General features: G+C 34.6%; 1 protein-coding gene across 5 annotated transcripts in view; it reads left to right on the forward strand.

The window, feature by feature from the left end:
* Nucleotides 1-11,012, forward strand: part of SPPL2A (signal peptide peptidase like 2A) — a 53,737-nt gene extending 42,725 nt beyond the window's left edge. For 2 of the 5 annotated variants that reach the window (XM_080648102.1, XM_080648100.1), the window contains one exon: nt 6,990-11,012. In XM_080648102.1, the coding sequence (XP_080504228.1) occupies nt 6,990-7,064 (75 nt within the window). In that variant the 3' untranslated portion in view covers nt 7,065-11,012. Of the gene's footprint in view, nt 1-5,182; nt 5,362-6,989 lie in introns of those variants that run through there. The other 3 variants (XM_080648103.1, XM_080648104.1, XM_080648101.1) reach the window with 2 other exon arrangements.
* The last annotated feature ends 299 nt before the right edge of the window (nt 11,013-11,311 follow it).

Here is an 11,311-nt window from a genome sequence, read left to right on the forward strand (position 1 = left end):
GGAAGGAAACAAGGGTAGGAACCTGCAGGATCTTATAAGCCATGTTAAAGCGTTTGAATACTATGCTAAGAACATTGGGAACCATTTAAAGGTTTTAAGAAATTTAGAGTGTTGCTCAGTAGTTAGAGTGTCAGCCTGCGTACCAGCGCTCGGGTTCAATTCCTGGTGCCAGCTATTACAATGAGAAGCAATAGTAGCCGGAATTAGGAAGGCAGTGTGATTGAGAGAGGTGAACAAAGTCAAGAGAAATTAAGAGGCATGATTAAAGGGATATAATACAATTGATAGAAGTGAGCAAAGTCAAGAGAAATAAAGTCATAATTAATGAGGTGTGGTAATAGATTCAATGGACGGGGAGGAGAAGGACGTGGAGTCCAAGGTTACTGGCTTGGGTAAGTGAGTGGGTGGATGGTGATACCATTCACTAAGATAAAGAACAGCAGCAAATTTGAGGGGAAAGATGATAAATTCAGTGTTGGACAAGTTAAATGTTGAATATGAATTCAATTTTGAACATTTCAAAATATCTATAGGACCACCAGGAAGAAATACTAGGCAGTTGAATAAATGTCCCCTGATGTGCAGAAGACAGACCAAAGTAGAGATAGAAATTTGGGAGTGTCATCAACATACTTAAAGAGTGAGTGAGAGCATAGAGGGAGAGAAAAGACTCAGGAAGAATTGTGAGCAAGAGGTTTCTAACTCTTAGGGCACGTATCTGATTAACTGATTGTGATGTAGGACAACATGGGGAATTGTGTTTAGGGTTAGCATTAAAACTTAGGTTAGACATTAAATTTGGGATTGTTAGTGAGAGCATATATGATATCTTACAGAAGTAAATGTATTTCTTGTTATTTGCATTTTATTCTTATTTCTAAAATTGTCCCTTCTCTTTAATACAGATGGGGCAAAAATAGGTTTATAGTTGTTAATATATGAAGCAGTTTATTCTTGTTTTATTAATAATTACTAGTATTGTATTATATTATTTTCTATATGAACAACTGTAAACCTAATTTTGCCCCACCCTGTACAGATTTTGAAGTAGTTTATTATAAAAATAGTGCTTATTACAGAAAAGTTTGAAAATGTAGGCAAAGACAAGAAAATTAAGTCCACCAATAATCCCACCACCTAGAGACAGCCACTCCTAAGATGTAGGTGAGTTTTTTTATGCCTTCCTAGATAAATGGATAGGTGAATGGATGATCCCATATTCTAAATAGTTTTCTATTTTATTTCTCCACTGCATGTTGGTTATTTCATTTTAAATTTCTTGCAAAAATCATTTTAATGGCTTTGTAGTATTATCTCATATGCATGTACCATACATTATTTTACCATTTCCTTTGACCCAGTAATTTCTCTTCAGCAGATTGTCAAGAAAATAAAAACTTGGTTAAAATTGATGTGAAAAGATCTTCATTAGAGTACTCCTGGTCTTCTTTGTTCTATTATAATAAAGTCTAGATTAATGTTATTGGCAGTTAATGAACTAATATTTTTATATAGACTCTAGCCCTGTTTTTACTTTTGATTATTTTTTGTGTGTTTTAATTACAAAGTAATGCATGTTTGCATTTTTAAATTCCACATTATTTATTTATTTTTAAATGTTTTTGTTTTTACTGATTTTAGAGAGAGGAAGGGATGGGGAGAGAGAGAGAAACATCAGTGTGAAAGAGACACATCAAACACGGCAGGTTTCCTCCTGTATCCTGTATGCACACACCCTGACAGGGGACTTAACCTGCAACCTGGGCATGTACCAGGAATCGAACTGGCGGCATTTTGGTACACAGGACGACGCTCCACCAACAGCCACACCAGCCAGGGCCATGTTTGCATTTTTTAAAAGCAATACAATCGTGTCTGAAGTAAACATAGAAGGCCCTTTTCTAGCTCTTTTACCCCCAAATCCACCCTCAAGGGGCATCTACTTTGAACGGATTATGTGGAGCTTCCAGATCTTTTTATGCCAACACATAGTATAAAGAGTTGAATGTTTAGAGATGTTATATACATAGATATAATAACATTGTGTCCCTTTGGAAATATTCTACAACTTACTTTTTCTCAGGTTTATTGTAGTACCTCTCCTCCTTTCTCCATGATGTTTATTGAAGGGAAAGGGGATGATGGTAGGTAAGGAAGGAATTCAACCAACGGATGCATTTATATTCCCCTTGAACAGATGCTCTGCCATGGACCATCTGAGTTTCACTCTTAAAAATTATGATCTTGAAAAAAATTATGATTCTGCTTCACAGCAGCTACATATAAAGGGAAAGAAAGATCATTGCAGCTGGACACAAAGCAATAGTAAACGGTCAGACTCCAGGGCTTTGACCATATGACATAGTAGCTAAATAAGACAATTAGTTGTAGGAAAATCCATCTAAAAGTTTCTGAAAAGATAGAACAACTTTGGTTATTCACTTACACTGCATTTTCAGTTAGTGTTATTGAAATTCTTCATGCAAAAGAGCTGTAATGATCAGTCTTTAATCCAATGACCTTTACTCATTTCTGTGTGTGTGTACAAGCTTCCTGATTGTATTTTAGTAGACCTCATAAAATTACCAAAATTGTTATGAGGTATTATAATAGTGAAGCACTTTTAAAACATTAAACTAGACTTACATGTCTACAATCTTTATTTATAATCATTTTTTTGCCAGTGTCAGAAGTTTATTTTTATTTTTATTGATTTATTGGGGTGAACAGGTTAACAAAATTATACAGGTTTCAGGTACACAATTCTATAACGCATCATCTGTACACTGTATTGTGTGTTCACCAGCCTAAGTTAAGTCTCATCCATCAACATTTATGTCCCCTATCTTCTCTTCCAATACACTCCGCAAGTGCCAAAAGTTTTTGCTACTGTTTTGAAATAATCAAATATAACACATGTAATATAAAGTCAGAATCAAAAGTGATGGCATGTTTGTTTATGCTGTTAATCATTTGGTTCATTCTAATGCCTGATATTAGAGTGGAGTACAAGTGGTGGAAAGCAGGACTTTCCACTGGAGACTTCCAATGTCATGGGTATCCCTGATAGCCTTTTTATGTTGTTTTCAAAAGGCAAAGTATACCTCATTGTTGCTGAAACTTAAGAGACTTCATTGAAATACTTTAGTATTTTACTTGGAGTCTCTCAGCCCTTTCCATGAGTTTCTCTGATCAAAAGAAGTAACACTTCTGCCCTGGATGGTGTAACTCAATTGATTTGGTACATCATCCTGTGCACCAAAGGGTCACCAGTTCAATTCCCCGTCAGGGCACATGTCCAGGTTGTAGACTTGATGCTGGGTCGGGGTATATGCAGGAGTCAACCAATTGATGAGATGTTTCTCACATCAATGCTTCTCTCTCTCTCTCTCTTTCTCTCTCTCTTTCCCTCCCTCCTTGTCCCTTCCTCTCTCTCTAAGATCAATTAAAAAAGTAACATTTCTATAGGATATCACTAAAATAATACTAATTTGGAAATATTAATTGTATTCTCTATAGCTCAAAGCTATTTATCACTATTTTCTATGAACTTTTTTTCTAGAATGCTTCAAGAGTACAGTATTTGGTTTCATATATTTAGTTTTACTCAAAGTCTAAGATCTAACTAGTGTAAATAAAGGTTCATTTCTCTAGAGAGAGAAATCAGCAGTGGCATTCTTTGGCACATAAAGCAATTAAGAGAAATCATTTTAGGGGATTTTTGTTTGTTTATTTCTATTGTTAAATCATTGCAGTTAGATTTTTTTCGTTTTTGTGTTAATCCTCACCTTAGGATATGTTTTCTATTGATTTTTAGAGAGAGTGGGAAGGAGGGAGGGTGAGGGAGGGAAACATCAATATGAAAGAGACACTTCGATTGGTTGCCTCCCACATGAGCCATGACCGCCAGGGATGGAAACTGCAACCCAGGTACATGCCCTTGACTATGAAAATCGACCCTGAGACCCTTCGGTGCATGGGCCAACACTCTTAACTGCTGACCACACAGGGCAGGGCTGGAGTTAGAATTCTGCAGCCACCTCCAATGGGCAATTTTACTCTGGGTGGGAAATAAGTTTTCAGTGTGCCTGTAATCAGTAAACAATGGGATTGTCTCTGTTAAATATCACTAGTGCTTCTAATTATTTTTAGAAGCCACAAGCTGTGCCTGACAAGTGAGAGTAGAGATACTTAGAACAACTTCGCTTTAGTGTCAACAACTCTCCAGTTACCCCACTTTGATGAGTGTTTTATTAGACTGTTTCTGGAGCCTGGATCAACTAACTATAAATAAGCTGAGCTAGCCCGGCCAGCGTGGCTCAGTGGTTGAGCATCGCGACTTATGAATCAAAACGTGACAGTTCAATTGGTTCGATTCCCAGTCGGCACATGCCCGAGTTGCGGGCTCTATCCCCAGTAGGGGTGGGCGTGCAGGAGGCAGCTGATCGATGATTCTCTCTCACCATTGATGTTTCTATTTCTCTCTCCCTCCTCTCTGAAATTAATAAAAATATATTTTTTTAATAAATAAGCAGAGCTATCAATAAGTGATGTTTCTATATTGTTTTTGTTTTATATATACATATATAGGTGTTTTTTTAATTTATCTTTACTGTTGAACGTATTACAGGTGTCTCCCTTTTTTTCCCCATTGACCCCCTCCACCTGGCACCCACCCCTCCCAGGCCTTCACTACACTATTGTCTGTGTCCATGCATTTAAGTTTCCCAGTTAATCTCTCCCCACTCTCCTACTCCCACCCTCTGCCTTCCCTCTGAGATTCATCAATCTGTTCCATGCTTCTGTGTCTCTGGATCTGTTTTGTCCATCAGTTTATTTTTTTCATTAGATTCCACATATGAATGAGATCATGTGATACTTATCTTTCTCTGATTGGTTTATTTAGCTTAGCATAATGTTTTCTTATTGAGAAGTCAGTAAAGAAAAGTAAATACAGAATAGAGATATTTATTTCTGAATAAGTTGATTTTTGAAAGTGTTTTTTAAAAAGTAATATATTTCTCTATTTAGAGATTAAAGTGCCAATTAGGAAAAAAAGAAGCATGTTATAACTTAGGGTATGTAGGCTATTATTTCATTAGGTTACAGTTGCCAGAGTAAACAGGTCTTGGGGTTTCTGCCCATCCTACTGAGGCTGCTTCCGTTCTCTTTCCCCCCACAGCTCCAACGTCTTACACCCAGAGCTTCTACATTTTTAGAAAGAAGAGGGGCTAAATATATCTTACATGCTTCTCCTTTCCCTCCTTCATTTAAATTATTATGACTAAAATCAACTCTTCTACAACTTCATCTTATGTTTCATGCAGTGAAATGCTTTTAATAAATATGCTACCTGTTTTGATTTGGCTTTTTTTTTCCCCCTCGAAGGGCTGCAAACATGTAACTACCTTCATCTGGGGGTTGGTTATGCTTGGCAAATAGAGGACCTCAAAACTGATAGTTTGGGGACTTGAGAAGGCTCCGAGAGTATCAGCAGGTGTGGGCTGTATAAGCTGTCTCCATTACTTGAGATAGTTGTCAGCTAAATGCCTTAGTTCTGGCTTATTCTTGCCTGGCAAGTCCTGAGACCCCATTTGGGAATTATTCCTCTCTTTACCTCCTCTTCCAAAAAACACTAAAGCTTTTGGAATCAGTTTACAAAAACAGGAACACTATCTTGCTGGTATTTTCTTCTATTTCTTGATAAAAGATAAAGCAAAAAAGTATATCCCAATACTGAAATGTAATCATTTACCCCAAAATCTTTGACAGTATTCACAAAGACATTATTTTTTTCCATATTAAAGTAATTTTATCTGAAGAACAGAGTAAAAACACACAAAAAAATATTTAAACACTTTCTTCATTCCCAAATATAGAAAGATTTTCATGGGAATATAGGCAGAGCTGAAGTGATCATTTGAGAAAAGTTTAACTGGTAATTCCTCTAAAATTAGTCTATAGCAAATGTATTCTTGATTTTGTTTTCTAGTATCATTTGACATTTAAGTACCTTCAAGTTATTTATTAGTAGAAATTTTTGTCATACAGTGTTTCCAAAATTTCACATATCATTTTTAAAAATACTTTATTGGTTTTTTTATATATTTGTTTTTAGAGAGAAAGAGAGATAAACATTGTTGTGAGAGTGGAACTTTGATCATTGATCGATTGCCTCCTGCACAGCCCCACTGGGGATCGAGCCCACAACCTGGGCATGTGCCCAGACCGGGTATCATATTGGCAACCTTTTGGTGCACGGGACAATGTCCAACCAACTGAGCCACACTGGCCAGGGCTCACATATCATTTTTAAATTATCTTAAGGTCAGTTCAAGGTGTCATCCAGGTTACATTGTCCCCAAACCAGCAGGTAGTCTCACAGTGAGCTGTGGGGCCACTTGTGGTTTTGCCAGTTCTGGGAGTGGGCACTGCCTGCAGTAGTGTCCTGGAATATCTTCCTTTTGTGGTGGCGCTCCTGCTGCCATGTAGAGCAGTATCCACACAGGGAAATGGAAATAGTGGAAGATCCAGAGAAAGCATTTATCACATTGGCCCTGAGTCCAATGATTAGGCTTTTGGAAGGAGGGTTCATTGTCACTTTGACCATATCTTAGGAGCGTTGATGTTGGACCAGTACATTGCTCCAAGAGGAGTACTCAGTTCCATAGAGCATTCTGAGTCATTTTCAAAATTGGGAATCGGCCCTGCCGGCGTGGCTCAGTTGGTTGGAGTGTCATCCTGTACACCAGAAGGTGTCAGTTTCAATACCCAGTCAGGACACATACCCAGGTTTCGGGTTCAGTGGCAACCGAACGATATTTCTCTCTCTCTCTCGCTCTATCTCTAGCTCTCCTTCTCCTAAAAGAAATCAGTTAAAAATAAAGAGAAAAATATTTCTTTTTAAAAAAATTGGGAATCCTTTTGCCAAATTGGTCAATATTGAGTGCAAGTTGAAAATTTGTATTTTCTCACATCTTTATGCCTAGATGATGGACCAGCCGGACTATGCAACAAGTGAAGAAACCCCTGTGGCTACTGGTGAACAGATTATCCAACAGTAATATTATGTGGACCTGCCATAATGTTTCAATTGATTTTCTGCAAAAGAGTTTTGCTTTTAGAATTGACAATCTGAAAGAATCTTCAATGATATGCTTGCAAATATACATTTTTAAGAGCTGGTACTGTCAACTATGTCATACGTAATTAAAATACATTTGATTTTAACTATGTTAAAGTTGTGCCTTCACATTAAATAAAAGGATATGGTCTGTATAACTTTCAAAATGTATTATATACAGTATATTTTTCTAAAAAAAAGGTCTTTATCCATCCCTGTATTTTTCTTACTGAAATCTATCTCTGAACTCTAATGATAGGTAAAAGTATTTCTGCCCAAGTGAGTTTCTGAACAGATTTTACTGAAAAGAATTATGAAAATTTTGTGCTCTCTAGAAATTTGATTAAGATCATGCAAGAAGGAAGTTCCATAATGAAATTCCAGAAACTGCAGAAGTTAAAAAAATATAATCTGGGAATATGTTTATAGCATAAGTTTTTTAAAAAATCCATTCCTTTTTTAAACTTGAGAACCTGAATTGCTTCAAATTGCTATGTTTTATATTACAGTATTTTTCCCAGTATAGGGAAACATAATATATAGAACTAGTCATTAAAAGGATACAAAAACTGGCATCCACAGTTTTCAGTGGTCTGCTATTTCCTTGAAGGTATAGCTTAAATTTCTATAGTAACACTCCGTTTCACTGTGGTATATCTGATCTCTGAAGTTTGGGCCTGTTGATGTTCAGGCTTAGTATTTTGTATAAAATTATGTATTAATACATATGGCTCACCATTTGAGTGTAATATCCCTAAAAATCCCCTTCCCTCCCCCCCCCCAACTATCTTAATTCCTACTCCTTTCTCCAAAGGAAACCACAGCTAACCTTTTATATTTTGGTGGAGGATGGTATACTAATATACCAGGTGTGCTTCAGAAGAAAGAGAGACAAAAGAGAGGAGACTGGGTGTTAGGGTCAATTTAATTACATGACAGAAGTGTGAGTAAATTGTCTTGGTGCCAGACATTGATGTCTCAGTTTTCTCATCTGCAAAATGAGTAGGTTAAACCAGCGATTTTCAACCTTTTTCATCTCATGGCACACATAAACTAATAACTAAAATTCTGCAGCACACCAAAAAATATATATTTGCCATTCTGACAAAAAAATAGGTATAATTTTGATTCTTCCATACTGGACAGCTATTGTGTCGGCTGTTGTCATTTATTTATTTGACAATCTAAGGGGAAAGAGGTCAGTGCCCCTGACTAAATAGTCAATATTACATGTTTTAAAGATTCTTGGAGCACACCAGGTGCAGCACACTGGTTGAAAATTGCTGGGTTAGACCAATTAACCACTCTAGTACCTTACAACTTGAAAAAAAAACCCTCTCATTCTTTGCTTTGCTTGTGACCTTGAACATTCTCCTGGAAGTCAGAGGTCAAATTGTCTTTCCTTTTTTTTTTTTCTCTAAGAAATTTCCAAATGACAAGTAATTCCAAAGGCAGTGGAATTTTGCATTCTCTAGAAGTAATATATGAGATATGTGAGCCACTCTATGCTCTTTCATTCTAAAGCCAGTTCAGCTGGTTAAAATATAAATCTAATGCCTTTTAAAATGGATGAGAGCTTTGGTATTTGAACTAAATTTAGCATTTGAGGGAATTAGATGCCTTTGTTTGTTAACTTTTGCTGAGTAAGTAGCAGATAGAGAAGCTCCCTTGACAGCCCTCTGTCCACTTAATACACTTTCGGATCCTTCGGTAAATGACAAGTAAGTATCTGACCAGTAAGGGTTATTCTTCATTCTGTCTCCATAATATCAAGTTTGAATTTTTTCCAAAGAATCTAATTTATTTGGCAGATGCTGATAGAACAGGTGAAATGTCATTTTAAAGATCCAGCTATATTTTCATTTTTAATATCAATAAAATGTTTGCCAAAATACATCTCTTTTAGTAAAATTATCTGCATTCTCATCCCAACTTTTTGATATGCAAAAGTCTCAACCTCAACCACATTTTATGAAGAATGTTTAAGAAAATTTAAATCTATAAATATGAAATTTTAGTTCTTTGATACACATTCTACTGTATCCAACCATTAACTATCAAGGAGGTAAAATTTCGTTCTAGTTTGCTATTAAAATCTGACTGATTAAATAGAAGAAAGAAACAGGGAAATTCCTTAAGTTTCTCCATCCTCAGTGTCAACTTTACATTATACTTAAATAGTTCTTCTACCAACCCTGCTGAAAATATTTAGAGAAATTACAATAAAGTACAAAAATATTTTAGGAATCAAAGTAAACAAAGAGTAGGGGAGATGAGAATTCATCTTTAAAAGGCTCTATTATTTCTTCCTCTCTTGCCTTCCCATCACCAGTAACTTTAAGGAGAAGATAAGTTGTTTTTTTTCCTAAATATGTCTTAAAAACAATATATACTGTATTACTTATTGAAAAAATTGTTACTTCTTAGATATTCTCTATGAACATTTTTGCAGCTTATCAAACATAAATCACTATCTCAAATTGTAATGAGTTTTTACTTCCGTTTACTTCAGCAAAGATAATTCGGTTTGTGAGGAAAACCTTGCTATTCTAATACATTATATTCCAGCTTGTATTTTCTGTTTAGATTAGCAATACCTTATTAGTAAAATCCACAATTTATTTCTTTTTAGAAAGAAGAAAATATTAACCCATCTGCAGTTGGCATTCATAGATTTTAGTTAAATGTCCATAGAGATTTTGTTAAAATGATACATTTATATTAAATACAAATGAGCTTTCTAGTTTTCTTTTGCTCTTTCAATTTTTTCCTTAGATATAAGCAAACATTTTTACATTTGACTAAAAAAGTATTTAAACTAATTTATTTAAGCTTGATCTCTAAAATTTTAGCCTGATCTCAACCAATGAGATTTCAAAAACATAGGAATTGCATTTCAAACTGGTGCAATGTACTAGTTTGAAAGGCTTTATATTTTTCTATTAACAAGGAAAAGAGTTGAATTTACTCAAGATGATGTCAAATAATAAATTCTACAGTTTAAAATTTTTATTTTCAGTGATCGTTTTACCTCAGAGGCTAATTCTAAACAGATTGGGGTAAGAAATGTAAATAAAGTCAAAATACTGAATATAAATGACTTTATGCTTCCTGAAAAAAAGATATTCTGTAAATTCAAAAGATCTGAATCAAATTACTCAACTTTTTGGAATTTGAAAGAAATTGTGTAATACTCATGATTTGGATTACTGAATTTTCAGAGTAAACAAAATGAGATTGATAGAATAATATACAGGCCATATTATAGTGAAGGCCATACATGTGAACTTACGTGTTTAATGTTTCTATACTTCAGAACAGCCTTTATGTCTATGAAAATGATCATGGGGGAAAATGATTTCTTAAAACTAAAATTTTAGAATAGTCCTGTAATGGCAATTAAGTGGCAATTGAAAGAAAAAAATGTAGGATACTTAATGTCATCATGTGTTTCTTTAACTGGGCATAAAGTGTTGTAAACATTCTTTTGGAATATGGATTTTTAAAAAATATCCAAAGTTTATCTGGTTAGTTTGCAGGACTTCCCAGTAGAACAAGTCAGTGTAAATTTTGTAGTTGTTGCCTATTTTATACCTTCTGTTGTATTTTGTTTAAATGAGAACCTTTTAAAAAATACATGATTGAATTTTTACTTCTTAGATTATTGGTTTTAGTGTGGAATCCTTTTTTAAAACACTTTGATATGTAAGTTAGTGTAAATTAATACTTTATAACACTATTAGGCTTTATTTTTTTATTGAACATGATTTAAAATTTTTGAAGTGTTAATTTAGCAGTGCTTTAAAACTCTTCATTATGTGCCAATACTGACAAGAAAACGTTTTTTTAATGTATTGAATTCACTATGCCATGCAATAAATTCTATTTTAAAATAAAATTTGAATTTGTTTATTTTGAATGTGAAAAATAATTGAAAAATGAACTAGATCACGTTCACATAATTGACAAATGGTAATAATCACGTATAAAATTGTGTGGTTATTTAAGTCTGACAAATTATACATAAAACCTTGTTTTCATAAGTGTCATACTGGCAATTTATATTGATACATAATAGCCATTAATAAATATTTACTGAATTAATTATAGACTATTTTTTAACTGAGGAATGATCATACTTGTGATAAATATTCATGGCATTTTTAGCTTTGCTAAAATTGTTGCCAC

This window comes from Plecotus auritus, assembly GCF_963455305.1.
Source record: "Plecotus auritus genome assembly, chromosome: 1".
Taxonomy (NCBI): domain Eukaryota; kingdom Metazoa; phylum Chordata; class Mammalia; order Chiroptera; family Vespertilionidae; genus Plecotus; species Plecotus auritus.